At 39.1% G+C, this 22,529-nt stretch overlaps 1 protein-coding gene across 1 annotated transcript; it reads left to right on the top strand.

Annotated features, from left to right (window-relative positions):
- Positions 1-16,567: 16,567 nt before the first annotated feature.
- LOC148876276 (F-box/LRR-repeat protein At3g48880-like) lies at positions 16,568-19,926 on the top strand. The gene is made up of 3 exons (XM_088942196.1): positions 16,568-16,753; positions 18,524-18,928; positions 19,075-19,926. The coding sequence occupies exons 2-3, from the start codon at positions 18,591-18,593 to the stop codon at positions 19,673-19,675; spliced, it is 939 nt and encodes a 312-aa protein (XP_088798322.1). The 5' UTR covers positions 16,568-16,753; positions 18,524-18,590; the 3' UTR covers positions 19,676-19,926.
- Positions 19,927-22,529: the final 2,603 nt, after the last annotated feature.

Here is a 22,529-nt window from a genome sequence, read left to right as displayed (position 1 = left end):
CATCTCGAAAACAAACAAAAAAAACCTTTGCCGGGCAGCCTCAAAACTGATCAAGATGCCTAAAAACCAATCTGAACGATAGACAGGCCATTCCCCATCCCAGTAGAACTGACATCACAGCTCCTCACATCAGGAAGCCCCGTAGCCCTTGGCCGTAGTGGACCCAGCACAATTCCGAGCTATGCAAGAGAAGGTTGACAAGATCTTTGAGTTCATAACCCCTACCAGATGGCAAGCCCCCCAGTCCATAGCCCTCGGCGCGGGCTGCCGTGCATACCGCCAAGGAGCTGCCCTTTGTCCAGGACATCATGGACGAGATAACCCCTACCAGATGGCAAGCCCCCCAGTTCAACAAATACAACGGGAACACCAACCCTTTCGACCATGTTGCGGCACTCAAAGCTCGGGTGATGTTGCACAGCACGTCGAAAAGGACTTATGTGCAAAGCCCTTGTAGCCACCCTACAAAGTCCAGCTTTGGCATGGTACTCCTCTATGCCACCGCGCTCCATAACATCATGGGACCAGTTGGAGACCCAGTTTCTGGCGTGGTTTACCGCTAGCCAGAAGCATTGGAAAACTCCAGCCATCCTCATGCAGATCCAATAAAAGAAGGCAGAGTCCCTCAGAGATTACCTAGCAAGGTTCAATAAGGAAGCACTCCAGGTCAAGGACTTGAACCAATCAGTCGCAATTACGACAATACATCATGGGCTCCGCCCTTCCCCGTTCAACTTCTCCATCTCCAAAAATCCTCCTCAGACTTTAGTCGTGCTAATAAGCCACATGCAGAAGTATATCAAAGTTGAAGAGGCTCAAGCATAACTCAAAGACGAAGATGAGAAGCCTGACAAGAAGTTCAAAAGGTCGAACAGAGATCACAAGAGACAAGATCGCTAACCAGACCATAGACCTCAGACCCCTCCACTGACCTACCAGAATTTCACGCTGTTCAATATTCCACAATCTGAAATTCTAATGCAAATCCATGACCACAACTACATCAAGTGGCCCGAGAAGATGAAGACGTAAAGTAACAAGAGGAACCAAGACAAATACTGTGAGTTCCACAAGGACCACAGCCATGACATGAAGAATTGTTTCAACCTGCAAAACCATATTGAAGATTTGATCAGGCGTGGTTACCTCAGCAGCTTCGTCGATAGAAGAGAGAAGCTAGCCCAAGAGGAGTGGAGAACGGATGAAGATTAACAACCGCCACCCTGAGGCCCCCCAGCCGGCGTTATCCACGTCATATCAGGAGGAACCGCCGCTGGAGGGAGAGCAGCTCAGGTCGAAAGAAATATGCTCAGTTGTGCAAGATCGATGACCAGGGTCAGGAAGAAGCATGGCACATCTATCACCTTCACTGGTGACGACCCTGAAGGTCAACCGATATGGAGGAGTTGGAACTCGGGAAATCTCAGGATGTAATACCAGTAGATCTACAAGCAATAAAAGTTTCATTTCTTTTAAGCTACATCTCTGACCTTCAGGCACATACACGCTCACCACACACACTACACGCACATAGGCCAAGCCGCACTACTGACCAAGTTGACTCTGCTGATTCTAGAATGGCCGAGCCCATAACGCCTAGCTCAGTAGTGTATCACCGACTAAGCTACCCGACTCGGCTGACCATGACTGAGCCTAAACATGGAGAAAGAACTTCTCTGCCCACCGAGGCCTGAGGGTGGTCGTGGAACTCTACACAACCGCTAGCTCAACAGTTGAGCTAGCTGGGAAACGGCTAGCCCTAGAAGGGCCCCAAAGCTCCCGAGACTAGAAACTGAGCATCCCATGGCTGAGAGCTCGGGAACCAAAAGATCTTAGACAACTACACCTTGGTTAACAGAAGAATAGGAATGCCGAGGCATAGCCCAGTTCGGCGCATGCAATAGCCCGACCAGCCATGCCTTGGCCAGCAAAAGAAATAGAGATCTTAGACAGCTACACCTCAGTCAGCAGAAGATTAGGGATGCCAAGGCATAGCCCGACTTAGACCATGCAATAGCCCGACCGGCCATGCCTCGACCAACAAAAGAAACAAAGATCCTGGACAACTACACATCGGTCAACAGAAGACTAGGGACACCAAGGCATAGCACAACTTGGTCCGTGCAATAGCCCAACCGGCCATGCCTTGGTTAGCAAAAGAAATAGAGATCCCAGACAACTACACCTCAGTCAACAAAAGACTAGGGACACCGAGGCATAGCCCAGCTCGTCCCGCGCAATAGCCCAGTCTACAATGCCTCGGCCAGCAAACTAAAATGGCACAAGTACAAAGAGGACGCCCGAGCCACAGCCCAGCTCGACCCACGTAGTAGCCTGACCGGTCACACCTTGGCCAGCATAAGAAAAGTGCAAGAGGATACTCGAGGCATAGCCCGGCTCAGCCCGTGCAATAGCCCGGCCGGCCATGTCTTGGGCAGCAAAAGAAAAATTGTACAAGTAACAAGATGTCGAGGCATAGATCGGCTCAGCATGAGCAATAGCCCAACCAGACATGCTTTGGCTGGAAAAATAAAAAATGCACATGCACAAGTAAAACTAACAACAACAACAAGAGACATATATATATATATAGTCAACATGAAGAAGAGCTGATATTCAACTTAAGATGGTCCATTACATCGTTTAAGGATTGGCACACCGAGCCAACAAAAAAAAAAGGAAAGGAAGCACAACAAAGACAGAAACAGCATAACTTGGAAGAAACAGCCGCTCAATCCTTGGTGGCAGAGTCAACAACTTCAGCCTTCTCCCCAGCCTCTTCATTGGCTTCCTTGATGGAGCCCTATAAAGTATCTAGATCGCAAGCTCCCCAGCCCTGCGATTCCTCGACCAACTCCGGGTGGCGATGAAGGATCCTTCGGCAGAAGACATTGAATCCAGCTACGAAGGAAGCCTTGGCATACTCATCCATATGCAGTTGCATCTCCTCCAACACCCTATACTGGTTGACTACCTCTTCGGCATCCTCCTGCTTCAGCCTCTCCCGCTCCACCTTCAGCTTAGAGATCTCCTACCTCAACCCACAGACAATGCTGGCCTGCTCGACCAATTCCACCTTAAGCTCGGCCACCTCTCTCTCTAGTGTGGCCGGCCATTCTCCCGCAGCCCGAAGCTCAGTCAATTACACCTTTTGCCTCAGATATTCAGAGTGCTCCCGCTCGTACATTGATCGAAGGCCCGGAGGCGATCAACCAACGTGACCACCGCACAAGCATTCTGTAGAAGTGAATGATGAGTATATGCCAATAAAAAAGGAACTCACCTGGGCAGCAGACCACAGAAGCATGCACTCTATGTTTTTGCTACCGACCCCGACCGACGCCTAAGCCATTGACATAGTAATAATCCCTCGCAACAACTGCTTGGGAACCCCAAGCATCTTCAAGTCATCGTCAACACGAACCGACCACCACAACATGTGCAGGCCCAAGTTGTTGCCGCCTATTTCCATCCCCGACGCACCCATAGGACGACGAGCCCCTTTAGGGTCAACCACGACAACATCGTCCTCCTAGGCCTCTCGCTGTCGAACTCTCCTTTGACAATGAGCCGCCCTATCCGCGGATCATGGCTGGTCCGCTGCCTCGGGCTGAGCCTCCGACTGCGTACCAGCTCGCCTCTGTCTCTATTGAAATGCCCTCATTCGATGAACAATCTCTTCTTCGCTGGCCATCCTTGTACCTACAACACAGAATGCCTAAGATAAGTAGAAAGTACACAAGGGAAAAGTGACTCAACAAACAAACGGTAAAAGAAATAGACTGGCCACCCTCTCTATCAACCTACCAAGCATCAGCATCTCAGAGCATGTGTACGCGATAACATCTATCTCATGGATCATGCTCAGGGTCGACCTCTCTTCCCAAGTAAGTGTCGTCCACTCAGGCTGTGGCACATTTGTCCTCGGCTCCCATAGTTTGGATGGAAAAGGGAGACCCCTGGGAATGTGCACGAAGAAAAACAACTCCTTCCAGTGCTTCACAGAAGAAGGAGCCCCGACCAATGACTGGACATTCCGCCTATTGGAAAAATAGTAGTAACCCTCCTGATGGTGCTTCAGCTGAAGCAGAAAGCTCACCATCCCTAGGGTCAGCACGATATCATGAACCGCACAACAGGACATGAGGCTGGACAAGAACCTAAAGAAGTTCGACATTAACTGCACTGGAAACACCCTATACCAACCCAATACCACGGCAACCCCCTCATTCAATAGGAACCTCAGCCTAGCCTCTAAGTTATGCTCATACACACATATCTCACCGGGCTGAGCATCAGTGGCCATTTCGTCAAGTTGCAGACACCTCATCTGGAACTCTGCGGGGATGACGCACATAGCTTGGATCAAAGCCATATCCCTGGGCACCAAGACACAAGACGTAATACCAAACTGGCGGCCCATAGAGGGAGTTTCACATCTGTCCTAGAAAGGCCAGTAGCCTCCTCGACTTCGGTGGCCACAAAATCCCCCAACTCTGGCTCATAGTTGGAGCCAATGGGAAGAGCTGGAACCAGAACCACTACTAAAGGACCTAGAAGAGGAAGAGGATCGACGGGATAAGGAAGGCATACCAAGCCAAGGAAGGGAAAACCGTCGAGCAATCACACCAGTCTCCGCCGAGCAATGCAATCTACCTCCTGAAGGGATGGGAGATCCATCATATGGATGGTCGAACCCTACAGGAAGGTTGGGCAAATTTTTAAAAATTTCTTTACCCTCATCCGGGAATCCTATTCCCAATTTAGAAAACTACATTTTCAAGGTTCGTTCTTGTAACCAAACCAAACCAAATCTGAAACCTATATTAGGGAGGGATATACCTGATACAAAATCCATGCAAAAAGCTCCTCCCAACATAGGTGTTCATGCCCAAAGAGTATACCATATCCTCCTCCACTGAAGATGACACAGCTTAGGGTGAGGAAGGATCAGCAAGTAGTTCTTCACCAAGAACTTGTGATTCTTCAGCAAGAATCAAATGAGGTAGTGAGCACAGCTTCAAAATTGTTTATTTTAGCAAGAAACCATATCAAGATCAAATATTGATCAGATTCAAGAATTGGAGATCGAACAACGTAGGGCGGCAAGAGCAGGGAGAAAAAGAACTAAAGGCAAAAATCAGTCAAACTGAGTTGTCTTCTGTAATGTCTGTGTGTCTTTTTTAGGTCTGCCCTGCTCTCTATTTATAGCCTTAAAGAGACAACCTCCTATTCTGATTAGGAGTCTCTTGATCCAAATCTTTATTTGGATCTAAACTCTTTAAGTGGATAAGAGTTATCCTCTTATCCTCTTATTTGCCCCTATTTAATTAATCCAATTAACCCAATTCAAAATGGGCTTTAAGCCCATTAAGCTTTTAGGCTCACTTCTTTTTAATCCTGGTTACCTTGGCTCTCTTTGTATGGTGTGGGACCCTAGCATTGATCTACACATTAACCACATGGGTTCAGCCTAGCCTCTGTTACAAGGCCTGGCCAAATTCATTGATGTATACAATGAACCCCCTGAGTCCATCACTATGGGCTGTTATTGGTCCAACATTTACACTAAATGGTCATTGGGTCTAGCCATCTTATGAAGGCCCAAGGATTGTGGGCAGATGCAAAATTAGCCCATCAGTTATAACCCTCAATGGTCTTACACTTAACCTCTTAGCCCTTAATGATCAAACACTACCCGACAAGAGAGGACCTCTGCCTTGGCTGCAAGGTGCAGTGCTACACTCTCTACTCACATGGATCCCGAGAATTAAAATCTTTTGCAAACATTTTGAAACCATAATATATATAAGTATATCTCTATATAAATATACTTTGCAAAAGAAAATTTCAAAAACATTTGAATTCCACTACCGATAGTTTAGGTTTCCATCAAAGAGAGTGCATTTTCCCGATCATTCACTTTGTTCGACAAAGAGGCTAATCCTGCAACTATGATCACTCACTCAGATGAATTCTTGGGCTGTCTCAACATACCCAGGTTTTGACCCCCTATAAGGATCTCACTGACTGGCTCATCAAAGACAGTCCAATCCGACACCTAGTGTAGTATCATAATCGAGTCTAGGGATCAGGTGTAACATTCCAATTTTTCCCATCTGCCTCCAAGGTCCAAGGCAATATTGGAATTTGGGTCCAGTTCAGGGTTTCAAGAAAACCCACACTGCATGTACCTCAGGTCTCACCCTGGCAGTTGACACAAGCCACTCCAACCAACTTGGCAGCACATCAGTGTCAGTCTTGGCAAGATAAATCTCCCAGATCTATCCAACAACTGTGAAGATTCTAAACTAACATGAGTTTCATATGTGTCCAATTTAAGGGTATTACACAGAAACACACCACCATAACATGAATCAAATGTACTTTATTCATTTACAATAAATGTCATAATGTACATCATGTTGATTGGATCTAACGGATCCCTAGCTATAAAAAGGAATTTCATGCTTAAGGTAAGGGATCCCCCCATCTTCTAGCATTCATACTGTGACTTTGCTCGGACCAGCACCCTCATTGTTCGGCCTAACCATTCACTTCCTTCTCACTGACTTGAGCATCAGAGTGTCTACTCGGGGACAATGGGCCTCTATCTTCTTCTCTTGATTGCAGTTTACATAGTGCAAAACTGCCCAAACAGCAAAGACTATCTGGTTGCTCTCCTCAATTCGTCCACTACTTCGGATTGAACAGCATCAAATATCATATTGGAGTTCAAAAAAATGATACTACTTGATTAAAGTTTCAAATGAGAAAATTTTGGATTTGCATCTCTTTTTCATTAAACCGCTGCATTAGTATTTGATTCACATTGGAGTAATGAAACTTCTCTCATAATATTCCTAGACTTTAGTGATCAAAACTTGTTAAAAAAAAAATAGAGCTATCTAGCTATTTGCTAGAGTGGTTTATTGGGCCATTTGATATATATTTCTAATCTCTTTGTTTCTTGGTAGACTACTCTCCTAAAAACTCTTGTGGTCATTTTCCATTTTGAAACTAAATTGTTTTTTGTAAGATGTTCTTTTAAGATTATTGCACCTAAATGATTTAGTTGTTGGATAGTTAACCACTAGTCCAATGCTTACTCTCCTATTTCATTTCCTAGAAAAGATCATTAGAATTTTTTGGACTTCCCTATTTACATTAGAATTGACTTGTCTAATATCTTTTGTCTACCTTTATCTCTTAAAGATAGCATCTTATCCTATTAAATCCCATTTGAATTTCAAGAGTAGACATGTTCATGGGCCGGGTGGCCTGACGGGCCAGCCCGGCCCGGCCTGACCCTCGAACGAGCTTGAACAGGTATATAGGCCCGTGGGCTTAACCTCAGGCCAAAAAATCCTGGCCTGTAATAAATTCGAGTTGGGCTTGGGATTTGCCAAAATAGCCCGGCCCAAGCCCGGCCCGGCCCGAGCCCGGCCCGGCCCGACCTATAACTAAACCTAAAAACCCTAGTTGAATACCCTTCTTTTTTTCACCTCCTTCCCTTCTTTTTCCAACCGAATTCTTCTTCTCCCCATCCTCTTTCCCTTCTTTATATTCTTTTTTTAATATAAATAAATTTTGAATTTATATATATTTTTTAATGTAAATAAATTCTGATTTATATTGATTATTAAATAGGGAAATTTTCTAATTTTTTTATTAGGTCAGGCTTCGGGCTTTTTATTAGGGCCGGGCTCAGGCCCAAGTTGTAGGCTCGTTGGTCGGGCCAGGCTCGGGCTCGGGCCTAACATATTTCTATTAATGGAGAGTAAAAGCCTGGCCCGAGCCCGACCCAGCCCGGCCCATGAACAGGTATATTCAATAGCAACAATTAGCACATCAACTAAGCTTTTAAATAAATTAATTTTTTGGACACCATGTACTAGAGGTCCAATGACTCCTTGTCTCTTTTATTGCTTCTTAAAATAATAGGTCTTGTTAAATTGCTTATTTATCATAATTTGTGTGATGCACTCTCTTAGATAATGGGTTTTTGAGAATTGTATATAGGTCACTACATTAAATTGCTGGAAAATAATATATCTTTTTAAAAATATTTTGATTACTACATAATATTTGAACAATTATTATGTGATCCTCAATTCTCTTATAATTGCAATATAGTATTTGAATTGTTGAAACATTTATTGTTTAGTCCTCTCTAAAATATCACACTTCAATCCCTAATTTATACATTTACTCCTCAGGATTGTAAAATTAGTAGTAGAAAATATATTCCTAAAGTTTAAAATAATAAAAACTAATAGAGAAATTACTATCTTTATTAATTAAGGAAGAACAAGGATAGCGAGAGTGAAATAATACACACTAAAAGAAGTAGGAATGGGAAGCATGGGAGGATCATCAGCTGTAGTTAGTGAATTGAGAAAAATTAAGATATTAAATGGAGCTAATTTTCATATGTGGAAAAGGAGAATTAAGAGAATTTTGGAAAGAGAAGAGATGAATTACATAGTAGACAAGGAAATTCCTTCATCTCCAAAAGACGAGACATTTCCGAAGACAAATAAAGAATATGAAAAGTTTGTGAAAGATAATCAAAAGGCAATATTAGCCATGTTAACTTTTATGGAACCCGATATATAATTAATTTTTTAGGAACATGAAAATGCAAAAGTGATTGAAACCAATGTAGAATTTTTAATTGAAAAGTATTATGCGTGTAAGATGGTTATATCCACCATATTAATTAGATGAATGTATAGCCAAGTAATTAGCTGTTGCCAAAAATCCTATGCTTGAGAAAATGCAAGTATCCACCATATTATATAGCCATCAGAATCTTGAGAACTTGTAGGGATAACATTAAACCTATCTGATACAACACAAAATATGCAAATCCTCCCTACTTTATTTGCCCTTGAATCTGAGAGGGAAAACAAAAAGAAAATATCACAAGCAATGATGGCAACATCAAATAATAATAAGGCTAAAATGAAAATGAAGATGTCCCTCAACAAAATAAAAAAAAATCAAGGGAAAATATGAGGGAGAGAATAAATGGAGAAAGAATTCAAATAAAAACTTAAAGAAAAGGTTTCAATGTTATCATTGTGGAAAATTGGGGCATACTAAGTACATTTATAGAGAATTGAAAAAGGAAGAAAGATAAAGGAGAAAATGAAACAAAGGATATCATATGCTAAATCACTCCTTAGTGGAAAATATATTGGGGAAGTCCTAAGTATTGAAATTTACATAATAAATAAAATACCCACTAAGACTTTATGAAATGTGGAATGGTAGGAAGCAAGACCTCTCACATATAAAAACATAGGGTTCAAAATATTTATATGTTAGACCCTATTTATAAAAAAAAAAAAAAAATTGCTAGGTAATAAAAGGGTAAGGTGTATTAGAAGATTCCAAGGGTTACACATGGTACAAAAGTGATTAAAAAATACAAATTCTAGAGGATGAAAAAAAGGAGTATGTAATGGATAAATTAAAATAAGCATTATATGGATTAAAATGAGCCTCTAGAAAGTGGTGTTGCACTTTTCACAATGAGTTATGGATATGAAAACTTGTACTCATTAGTGGGAGTTCTCACATGATATTATGTATATATATATATAAGAATAGTGGAAGTTCTTACATAAGAAAAACCAAATTATGGCTAATTTTTTGAAAGGAAAGATATTATGTATAATGTCAATTTATTTTACCAAGTATTAAATAAAAGGGAAGAATTACTCTCTTTCACAATAATCCTACTTGGATAAAATTATTTTGATTGAAAATATTTAATCTGGTAAGAACTCCAACTAAGAAGGGAAAAAATTATGCAAGGAAAAGACTCCATGAAAAAGAAATCAGAAAAAATGAAAACAAATACATATGCTCAAATGCATTATATATATTAAAGCAAGAAAAAAGAGCAATATATATGATATATTGATATTATTAAGCATATGCAAAAGGTATTGCTAGTTAATATTAAAATAACCTTGGAAATTGCATTGGAAGGTGATTAGAGGGACACTAAGAATTATCCAAGGAGTATATATATATATATATATATATATATTATAAATTAACCTAGCAATGCAATGATTTGAAATTGATAAAATATTGTGATGCAAGTTTTTTTTTTTTTTTTTGCAGGAGACAACCTACTACTAATTATATTTTCCTCTTGGGAAAAGGAACGGTCTCCTAGAAAGAAAGTGTGTAACAAAACACACAATGAAAATGGAGTTTATCGCAAATGTCAAGGTGGAAGGTACACCTACAAGACTAGTCATGAACAAAAATGTTGATCAGGCTGCAATTCAGATCATCAAAGATAAGAGGTTGGGCTAATTGAAAAGCATATGCTATTACAACATCATTATGTTCTTGAATACATAAAAAAAAATATGAATTGCATACATGCCAGCATGTGAAATAGTTGCCAAACTATTGACCAAGCCCAATTTGATTGACAGGCAAAAGAACTATTAGGCAGCTAGTACACCTCGGGCCTATATGGCCAAGTGGGAGATGTTGGACCGAGTGGCCTATGGCCCTCGATATATATCATCCTCAACATGTAGGACTATCCGTAGGCCAACGGGAATAACCACACGATTGATGTAGTATTTGCTCTATGTGAACCAGCATGCACAGACAATCAACACCTCTTTTCAATTACTAATATTATTTATTATTTTCCTATAAAATAAAATTTGTTTTGACTTATCTTTTTTAAACTTGGTCCACTAGAGTAGTTGTTGGTTGAGAAAATGTATCTACAACCAGGGATAAGTGTCTCATCCCAATGGAGGCTAATCTCAACTATTTAAAGAGATTTGTGGGTAGTTACTATCCATTGGAACAAACCCAACAGTCATAAATGGGTATATAAATAGAACCCAAAAAATTGAGGAGTGCACTTGAACTACTGAGAACATTTCTCCCTCTCAGCATAACACTCTCTCTTAATCTCTCTTGATTATTAACAATTCTAGTTGTGATAGAAAATAGCCTCCACTTTAGGCTGTTGAAGAAGATTGGGCCCCTCTCCAAACTTGGCAGATTGCCCCCTCTCTCCATATTTATTTATCCTCTACATGGACCTGTTGTCGAGATTACTAATTCTCTCCATGGAATCAAGCTAGCTCGAAACTGCCCGAAAATTAATTATATAATGTTTGTAGACGACATCTTAATTTTCGGTAAGAGTTTAGAACAGGAAACTCTAACAGTTAAGAATTCTTTATTACATTTTGGTAGATGTTCAGGTCGCAAGGGAAGAAATTTTTCAAAATTTGCTATTTACGTGAGTAGTAATACCTTTTGAAGAGAAAGAGTAAAGTTGGCTAATATTTTGGGAGTTGAACTTATAAATGGAAAAGAACTTTATTTGGGTGCACCACTCTTGTTGAAGCATGGTAAGTCCAGATCTAACTGAAATTTTATTGTGGATAAATACAAAAATAAACTTCAAACATGGAAAGCCAATTGCCTATTACATGTTGGAAGAGAAGTTCTTATTAAATTCACTCTTACAAACCATTCCCTCTTACTTCATGGCTACCCAACTCATCCCACAAGCAACATGCACAAAAATCAATACAATAACCAAAGATTTCTAGTGGGGATACAAACAGGGCAAAGCTCACATTTACCCAAATCTTGCATAACAAAGATTTGGGTGGATTAGGAATTCAAGATGTCTCCACTAAAAATAAAGTGGTTATCATGAAATTGTCTTGGAGATTCCTCAAAGAACATAACAGACTCTGGGAACCAAAATTCTTTTTGGAATATTAATAGGAGAAATTCAGACTCTATCATCTGGCATAGCATGTTGGAAGTCAGAGATTGAACTGCTTAAGGATACGAGATGGCTCATTGCTGATGGCTGGGAAGGTTAATATCTATGCAGACCCTTGAATAACAAATCTTATCATCAACCAAGATCCGATTCAGTCAAATTTGAGGGCTGCATCTCTAATAAACCATTCTAATAGCAGTTGGACTGCAGATCTTATCCACTCCTTGTTTGTTGAGACGACGGTGAGGCGTATCTTATCTATTGAATTACCTTCACAGATTAATTCAGGCCAAGACAAATTATGTTGGACCCTAACTCCTCATGGAAACTTTACTTGCTCCTCTGGAGTACAAACTCCTAACAGGTGATTCAGCTTCTTCTTCCCATCAACATATCACTTTCGCCAACATAACTTGGAGACAGATTTGGAACCTAAAGGAACTTACACTCTAATGGTGAAATTCTTTATTTGGAGATGCCTTGTGAAAGCAAAATTAGCTAGATATTGACATAAAATTGACAACCTTTAGGTTTAATTCGGAAGGAATGCAAATATAAATATGTAGAGTGCAAAATTATGTATTTTGTATTATTTTATATGTATTTATACTGTACATATTTGTGCTTGTACTCCTTCCAAACTAAGCCTTATGTGCTTTGCAACCAGAGTGAAGAAACGATGGACCATCTCTTTCTTCGATGCCTTATCAGTCGTTCAATCTGATTTGGATTTAACCTATCTATCCATATTGATATGCACTCCAACTGGAAAATTGAAGATTATTGGCTGGCTTTTTGGTGGAACAAAATGGTTGAACCCCTAGACCTAGAGGATGATTTGAGTGTTTTCAATAAGTGTGCAGTTCTGCTCTGGAATTTCTGGAAGGCGCATTGCAAAAAAGCACTGGAAAATCAGAACGCCAATCCCTCTTTGGTTATCTTGGCTGCCTACACACAGATTGATCAATTAGCCCTCTTGAAAAGACACCAAAATGATTCAATTGCTACGCCTCTTCAAAGTGAAAGTGGCTTTGCCATTAGCTTTGAAAGATCTGAACGACCCGGAAGTAACGGAAGCAAGATCCTTTAGAGAAGGTCTTTTAATGGCAAATGTTCTAAAGATAGATTCATTTTTAACTTAATAAGCATGTTAAAAAATAAAATAAACGTTTACATTTGAATCTCAAAAAAATATGGTTTGTATCAATAAATAAGAACCAATATATATATATAGGATGCAACTGATAAGTATTGATGATGGATATCAAACAACATAGAGAATACATATGGGCATGAAAAGAGCGGTGTTTATATTATACATTCCACACATGACACATGCCATACGTTGGTACCCTTGGATTTTTTTTAAGGCCATCCCCTTGGATTTCAACACAGTACACTTTATATCCAATGTAACATATCAATAAGTTGAACCTTGATGTATACCATTCAGAAATCCCATCTATTGTTGCATGTGAATCTCAAACCATATGTGAATAGTTTAGATGTCAGGGACAGAAATGATGATCTGGCTTAGCATTAATCTTAATTATGTTGTGTTTTAAGGAAAGAATAGAAGAGAAGGTAATGTTGTAACCAATCAATTGATATTACAAAATTGGTAAACAATTAGTTTTCATCAAAATTCAAAGGATTTTGATTGGTCAAAGTCTTTTCAGTATCATAGACTTTTCTTGTAAGTAGGGTTTAACTATGATGTCGTAGAAAAACTTATAACCAAAGAGGTGGGTTTTCATCAATCAAAATTCAAGGGATGAGGTAGATTGGTAAAAACACAACACCACCTTGGAAACACAAGCTAAAGATCTCAGAGGCTGGCGTGACCTCCCCGACCTGGGCAGAAGAAGACTAGAGTAGCAAGAAGAAATTCTGGGGTACCAACCCTCCGACCTATGTGGCAGAATGTCCTTACCCAGAATAGCATGCTTATCGGTTCTGATTCCAGCAGAGGCACGTCGCCCACCCACTATGCATATTTCCAGTTCTCGAATTCGAGGAATTCGGATATGAATCGTTGCCAACGTGGAAAGGAAATGCTTTGAAGATAATGGACCAACACATGAATATTTACACACGTGTAAAAAATTTGTCAAAGACTTAATGGAAGTGCACCCCACGAGTGCAGCGCAAGCAAGAATTCTAGTTTCTGACTTTCTCTACTATTATTACATTCAAAACGAATTCGGATGAGCTGAACGCGATGGCTGTGGAACCAATGATGAGGGTATACGTCGGACCCAGTATTTTATTACTGGGAACTTTATTATTGGTTCTACAGCCAGTCGAGTTTGATGCAAGCTAGAAACTTCAACTGGAATTTTGATTAAATTAAAATCTAATAGATTTGAGTTCAGCTCAATGAATTAAGCTTCTTATAAAATATAAAAAATTAAAAACTATAAAAATTATTTATTGTTATATATATAAAAAATTTTAAAAAAAAACATCACTTTATGCTTAATTATTATTGGGCTCGAATTTGGCTCAACTTGCAAATTAGTCTACGTATTGGGTTCGAACACAGCTCGAAGCTTGGTTAAGTTAGTTTTTCACGATCTAAACCTGAATAACTTGTGAAAAGCTCAATCCGTTCCACCCTTAGATAAGATATGCCCAGCACATATTGAAAATTTGAACCTTGATCTATCTATTGTCCTCACACCATCTTCACAACACTAGCAGCCCTGCATTGTGAAGATCTTTCCATGAATGAAAAAATAAATAAAAATATGGAGATAGTTCCAAATGCATAGCTAAGTATAGTAAGGTGTGAGGACAAATTTTGTGAGAATTCATTTTCCAATCGATGTATTGCAATCTATATGTCATACCTCTGCCTATCTTCTGTGGACTGAACTCTAAATTTCCAGAATAACTCAACCTTGCTACCTTAAACCTATGCATCCTTCCCCATTAGGCATTGCGCTCATCTGGGATCAAGGTTCAGAATTTCAAAACACATGGGCGCATATTGGCTGATAAATAGTACTTGATGAGAAATAAAATAATGAAGAAACACGAGTTTCTATTAAAATCAATACGTCAAAATTTGTGGTTCAATACTTCCAATACTGTGAATCGTGACTGAGATCAATCACAAAGTAGATGGTATAAAATGTTTGATGGTGCAGCTTCTGATTGTGACCATCCGTGGTTATCAATTAAGTAAATTGTCGCTGAGCTTTCTAAATCCATTAACCGTTGCTGGAATGAAGAATCAAAAGCTACTACTCTTTTTGAAAGCTAGCTTCTCACTGATTCTTTGGACCTCCATAGTCCATTCTATTACACTGGAAGGAGAAGCAAGAGGTATCACTGCGGCTCTGTTAGAGTCAATTCAGATCCCTTGGCACATACAGTCTCTCATTGAGGATTGCAGCTCTCCCTCCTTCAGCTTTCTCTCATTTTTATTTAGGTCCACCATGTTTATAGGGATGCCAACTTGGCAGCACATGAGTGATGAGTTGGCTCACATTTCTCTCTCTTCTCCTGGGGGGTTTTGCTGGTTTTCCATACGAAGGGATTTCATGAGTCCTCACAAAATCTGTCCTCATACTGTCTTCACAGCCAGGGATGGCAATTTTCCCCATTTCCCCAATCCCCGTGGGGATTCACCCCTAACGGGGTAGGGATGGGGATGATTTTTCTCCCACAGGGATGGGGATGGGGAGAGCACTCCCCACCCTGTAGGGACCCCGATCCCTGCCCTATGGGATCCCCACTAATATATATGCATATAAAAATATGGTTGAATATGTTTGAATCTTTTCTAATAGGATTGTAAATTTTAATTATTTTATTTTTATTTTTTTAAATAAAATAGAAAACAAAAACAAAATGGTTAACATTATAAAAAACCATGGGGAATGGGGAGAGGCTCCCCGTCTCCGCCCCGCCCCGTTGCCATTCCTATTCACAGCCCTTGCAATCGTGTATTATGAATATATTCGTATTTATATTTTTCATCCATGAGGAGATATTCCTAATGTATGATTGCAATAACTGTGAGGACAGTATGAGGACATATATTGTGAGGACTAAATCTAAATTCCTTTTAAACACCTAAGTTTATTATTCTCATTTACTGTCAGATAAATATAATTTTGTATCCCTGTAAACTGGTTTTTAGTGATAGAATGAATGGAATTAATTCATGTTTTTAAAAAAGAAAAAAAAATTAGAAATACATACATATTTTACATACATATAGATAGATAGATGGATGGATAGATATGGTAAAAGGACATAGATATGATTTGATAAGGAAACTCCCAAGAATAATATAAATACACATCAAGACGATAAATAATGTATTTTATTAAGTCCATCATAGAGAGATTAGACCTGAATGAAAGTGCATGACAAGGGAGTGGGATTTGCTCATAACAAAAATTGTACCAACATGATCTGTATTCACGCATCGCACCATGAAGGTAGGACCCCTATAAGAATGGGGGCTCAACTTGTCTACGATATGGGAAGACGGATCATGTTGGGAAGTGTTGGAACAATTTTTTGTTGTAGATAGATACAGCCTTCATGAAAAGTACAGCGCAAACCAGAATACTATTTGGGCTTTCCCATACAATGGTTTTCTTTTATAAGCCCAAAATAGAAACGAATGGGCCCCGGTCTCGTTCATTCACTAAGAAACTCCCAGCCCAGGTAAACATACGAAGGAAATGGAAAGGGTAATTCCGTAATTTCATAAAGGGAGGTTTTAGATGCTGAAAGGACAAAGGAGGTTTTTTTAGATTAGTTATGAAGATCTTGGACTCTTGGTTTTCTTCGTCGTACAGAGTGGTCGTGTGTCAAAGTTAAAAATCAGAGAGAAGGTTTTCAGTTTTTCACAATCACACGTCGCAACTCGCAAAAGAGGGCTTGGGGATTGCGAATTGTGATCGGAGCAAGAAGAAATCGACGATCAAGTCCAGTCAGGTATCTTATCATTTTCATTTTTTTATTTTCTGCAACTCTTCTTCTTCACTTCTTATTCGGTTTGCACTTTTCAGTTGTCACAGTGAGACTGGAAAACATAAAATCTTCTCCTTTTCCCTTCTTTCTGTTGGCGTGTTTCTGTTTCGACTTTCGTGTTGTGGTACCACACCCTTCAACTTATTCCTGTTCATAATTTCTCTCTGAACAGGGTTCAGCCCCAACTATTTCTTATTTCTTCTTCTTCTTCTTCTTCTTCTTCTTCTTCTTCTCATCTCTGATCAGAAAAGAGGGCTTAGCTCCTTTGTTTTTCCTCTCCCGTTTCTGTGTCTCTCTTGCTTCCCTTAGGCTGCCTTTTGGTTTTACAGAAAATAAGAGAAACAGAAAGTTGATGCAAACTTCCGAAGTTATTAAGGAATTTCACAAATTCTGTTAATACCTTTTCCTTAACTTTTTCCTTACTGTAAGTTCACTGTGTTTTCTTAATATTCTCATAAGGTGTACTCTGTTATGTTTAATACAGTAAATATGTTGTAATTGTGGAAAAATTCATGATAAAGAAACATACTTTCATGAATCTTCCTTCTAAAGTAGCCTGGTTGTTGCTCTATTGTCATTTCAAAGGTATCTTCAATCTATCACAACAACCTTGCTAATATACGTCTATGTCTATAGATCATTCTGCAGTTAGAAATGCACCGCAATTGTCTGCTGGTTACGCCCCTTAAGAACTAGAGTAATAGCTGTTGCGTTAACTTCTTCTATGAGCTTATACCTGTTAAAGAAGACAATGGCTTTGGTAGCATCATTTCTCACAGTCACAACTACCGAAGGAGCCTCAATGATACTATTAGTGGCTTGGGTTGCCAATAAAGGCTCAGTTTGGAAGCAGTACAAATGCAAATATGTACAGCGTAAATACATACAAAATAATACAAAATATAAGGTTTTGCACTCTACTTATTTGCATTTGTACTCCTTCCAAACTCGGCCAAAATAATTACCTTACCTGAACCCTAATTGGTCTTGTTAGATTAAAAAATGGGTGTAGTTGTGTCTTTCAATGTAAACAGGTCTCATCTTTGATGTCAAAGACTGTGAACGCAGCATGTTGTATTCCAATGACCCACAATTCTGCAGAAAACAGAATTATAAAATTTGAAAAGAAGGATTATTTTTCTTGGTAACCAAATAGGAAACAGACAAGTTGTATTCCTTCTAGCCAGTTTAGTTGCAAGAATACTGGCTGATCACATCTTCCCCTCTTCCACTGCTCTCTTAAGAAAATGATCATTTATTTTCCCGTAAATTCCATTTGGCCTGGCTATCTACATTTTATTCTGTTTTTTAGTTTTTAGAGTATTCAGCAAGCCAGAACAAATTGGGATGAAATCCAATTCTTTTTCTGATGATACCTTAATGGATTATACTATTAATTAAGAAATTTATTTTGGTAATTAGTTACTATCTTCGAGGATGGGCCTTGGCGTTGGCGCAATGGTTGGATTGCTCCATTTTGACCTGGGTGGTCAGGGTTCAAATCTTGGAAACAGCCTCTGTATTTGCAGGGCTAAGGTTGTGTACATCTGTCCCTCCCCAAACCCTGCATTGGTGGGAGCCCCGTCCCTGTGCACTGGGCTGCCCTTTAATTAGCTTGATCATGTGTTCCTGATTCATCTTTTGATTGGGGCATTCAGCTCATTCCTTTCATGATCATGCTTAGTTCACATTTATTACTTGTCCTGGTAATTGCTTTTTTTCATGGAAATTCAGGTTTCACACCACAAAACTTGCATTTCTCCTTGAACATTTTAAGACTTATTCAAGAGAAGAGTGGGGCATGGAGAAGATAAGAAAGTGGGAGTTACTAGAAAGGGATTGCTTGGTCAGCGTTTTTGCGAAAGTGGGCATGGTTGATCTATTATTGACGCTGCCCTTTGTCTGCAAGTCTTGGTATCAAGCTTCTCGACAACCTACTTGTTGGAAAGTTTTAGATCTTCAAGTTTTTGAGTCAATGGGCATGCTCTTTACCAACAGATTTGTCCCAACTTTGGGAGTTAAAAAGTTCTCATCAATGGGACTTCTAAAGCTCTTAGTGAAACTTGGCAATGGATCTTCCGTCAATGTCATACTTCCTGATAGAATTGCATACGATGAGTTGGTTTACGTCTCAGATAAGTAAGTATAGTATGACTTCTGGTCTTGCAACTGGGCTTCATCTGTATAGCAAATCTTCTACAACTTCTGTTGTAAATTATAACAAGTTAATATGTAGAAATTTATACCTATCTGTTCATGTTTGATCGTATTCAAAATGCTTACAGGTGCCCAGCTTTGAAGTTCCTTTCTTTTCCTGGCTTAAATATACCCAAGCAAACAATTGACAGCATCCCAAACCTTGTGTGTAAATGGAAGAACTTGGAACATCTTCATCTCGAGTATATATCTCATGGTCTTCCACTCCCTAAAATCATTGAGGAAATAGGCCGACACTGCAAGAACTTCACTGGTATTAGTGTAAATGGTGGTCCTATTGGTGACGAAATGGTTTCCGCCATTGTTACCTGGCTCCCAAAGCTCAGGACCTTAGATTTGAGTGGGATTTTTGAGGTATTAAACATTGGTGTTTATCTACCCAAGAAAAACTTGCTAAAGATATTGGAAGGCTGCAAAGAGCTGGATGTCCTTGCAGTGAGAGAATGTAGCCAACTTAAGATTGATGATGAGATACTGAAGCAAGCTTCCCATATCAAGAACTTTAAGTATGAAGTTTTGGATGAATTTAGTGATTTTTACTGGGATGATTATTATGATTTTGGTTTGGATTATTATGGTTATGATGGCTACTATGATTATGATGATTTCACCAACTACCTTGAAGATGACTGGGATGACTGGGTAACCTATTTGCCTGAGGACATGTGATTGAAGATTATGCTACAGGGCTGTTTCCTAACGTTTGGATTTTTGCATAGCTAAATTGGTTGTGTGGCTTTACATGTCATATACACTGGCTCTGGCCATGATAGTGTTATCACTTCATCTCGGATTTTCATGGACTTTGGATTGTATGGACTCAGTTTTTTCTTGGACTTTCATTTCTGTGTTCGTTTTGTGATACTTTTTCTTATTCTCCTATTGTATTTCCCCTAATTATTCCTTCTTTTTTCCATGCACATGACAGTGTTGGTACTGTACGCTTGGTAAAATGTACTCTGAAGTTAATTTTTGGCCTTCGCTCATGATAGAACCAGAGATTTGTCACTGGTAAGTTATGTGTACCCTTTCCCCTTGACTGGTAGTCTGTCCCTGCCTAAGGCCCTAAGATACAGTATTCCATTGGGCTGGCACAACCATTGTTTTAAAATTGAGGCATGAGGTGTACACCTTGAGGCAAGGTGCATAGATTTTGCCTCAAGGCTTAAACCTCTCAACTTTGTCATAATTTTGTCACAACTTTGTCAGATTTTGATGTGAGGCTTAAACATTTGTTAGAATGAGGTGTAAGACATAAAAAGGTGTAAGTCTCAAATATCAATGATTAATTAATAATTTAATGTAAAATATATGTATTTTTATAATTTAAAACATATAGGTAGGGGTGCAAGTCAGGTGGGTTGGTTCGGGCTTAAGATAAACTCAGGCCCAACCCTATCAACTATAAGTAGGGACCGACCCAGAGCGAGCCTGAAGTAAAAACCAAATGATCAGGCTCGAGCCCAGCCTGAGATTAAATTTTACACACTCGGTCTGGGCTCGGGCTAGGGTCGGGCTCGGGTTGGGCTGCCCAAGTTTCATCCCTAATTTAAAAGCCTAGGGTATGGGCTTAAGCCCATTCTACGACTCAAAATCCAAGCCAAGAGGGAAAATCTTGTTTTATTTAATTAATTTACTGGTCAAGTAAGGTCAAGTAAAAAGTCAAAAACCCGATAGACGTTCTACCCATGGAGTTGCATCAGATGTGGAGAAGGAAAATATTATGAGGGGGAGAAAGAATGACAAATGGAGGTTGACACCCTACTCCTTAGACATAGCTTTTCAGACCAAACTGGTTTCCATTGTTTCTAAGAAAGCCGATACAGAGAAATATGGGAAACGCCATAAATTGATAAGAAGACAAACTATCCAATAAATATTGAATAACCAAATAAAAATAAAGAAAAACTGAAAACTGAAAACTGAAAAGTAAAACCAGGAAATTTAATCCATAAAAAAAAAAAAAAGAACAAAGTAAAGTAGGTGTACCGTGGTAGATATTAGAAACCATACCTGGCTCTGACTTGCTCAGTTTTCAGTTGTCAGTAATCAGCAGAAAATCAAAAGATTCACACTTTAGTCTTTCACAAATGACTTGAATGAACACTCGAACACGTCAGGTATTGAGTATTGACTAATGACGATTGAAAGGTTAGAAAGAGGGATCAGCTCTTGAAAGGTATTCACAGTTTTACACTTTCAGTCTTTCAACTCTTTTCCACCTCTTTGCTTTTTCAATCTCAACTCTCAAACGTATTTTTCTAGGGGCCTTACAGCCTTAGACATCGGGCCGGGCCCGGGTTTCTTGCGCATGGGTAGATATCGGTCCGGGCTCAGGTTCGCAAATGGTCTAGCCCGAGCCCAACACGAAATTTTAAAAAACCCGATTTTTTGGGCCTGGGCCCAAGGACTGAAGAACTAAGCCCTGGCCATGTAAATTTTTGGTCTGAGCCGGTCTGGGATCGGGTTGGTCCCACCCAAGTTGCATCCCTACATATAGGAAAAACACTTCAATAATTATGGATCAAATAAAAAAAACAGTAAAAATGGAAAAATAACAAGGCAAATCAAATTATGTTAGTTTTTTCTTAGTATTTAAGATAATTCATTACAAAAAGGACTAATCAAGTTCTTAGTTTTTTTTGAATAAATCAAGTGAGATTTTTTTTTATTATTCTAAATGTAATGTCCCAAGTTTGTTATTTACATAGATCAAATCAACTAAGTTGTTTCCTTTCTTCTAAATTATTTTTTACATGAAATAAAATGTTTATAATTGTTAGTTGATTAATTATTATTTTATTTAATGCTTAAATGCCAATACTTATTGCTTATAAACTTATAGTTTTATAGATATGTGTACCTTCTATCATTTTAACTTAGTAAATTATATGTTATTTTCATCAATTTATAAACTTTAATTAAATTTTTTCTTAAACTTTGAGGCTTGTGCCTTGTACACCTTGATAGTTACTCCTCACCTTTTTGGACCATTACGCCTCAACTACGCCTTTAGCCTTTCAAAACCTTGGGCACAACTCGAGCCTAACACAAGTTTTTGCATGGGTTGGGCCAGTTTTCAAGTTGTGGGGTGTGCTTGGGCCAGAAAATCCGGGCTTGGCTTGGGTTGGGCTTGGGTTGAGGCTCTGCTAACCCAATCATGACACAAGCCTAGTCCAACCCAATCCAAGCCTACCCATACAAACATACATATACATATTTATTATATTTATTTAAAAATATATCTTTTAAGTATATATACATGTGTATATGTATAAAATGTATATACGTAAATTTGTAAATGAAGTTTATACATATTTTCAATTAATTTTACTCTTAAATTGAGTCATTAAATCCAATGAAAGATGGCTATATAAAATTACTAGCGGGGACCTGTGCGATGCACAAGATTTGTTAAGTTAAAGATAAACAATAGAAACATGTAAGAGTATATAATTGTTTTATATAATAATTAGTAATCATTTACATTTTATATACCACTTTTACTATTTTTTTACAATAC

This window comes from Nelumbo lutea, chromosome 1, assembly GCF_056320005.1.
Source record: "Nelumbo lutea isolate HS-2025 chromosome 1, American lotus-T2T, whole genome shotgun sequence".
Taxonomy (NCBI): Eukaryota; Viridiplantae; Streptophyta; class Magnoliopsida; order Proteales; family Nelumbonaceae; genus Nelumbo; species Nelumbo lutea.
This window is presented reverse-complemented; position numbering and strand designations above follow the sequence as displayed.

Bases quoted from the DNA above. Each gene is read 5' to 3' on its own strand.
- LOC148876276 (XM_088942196.1), top strand. From the start codon at position 18,591: ATGGAGAAGATAAGAAAGTGGGAGTTACTAGAAAGGGATTGCTTGGTC. The intron at 18,929-19,074 runs GTAAGTATAGTA...AAATGCTTACAG, and splicing joins TTGGTTTACGTCTCAGATAA to GTGCCCAGCTTTGAAGTTCC.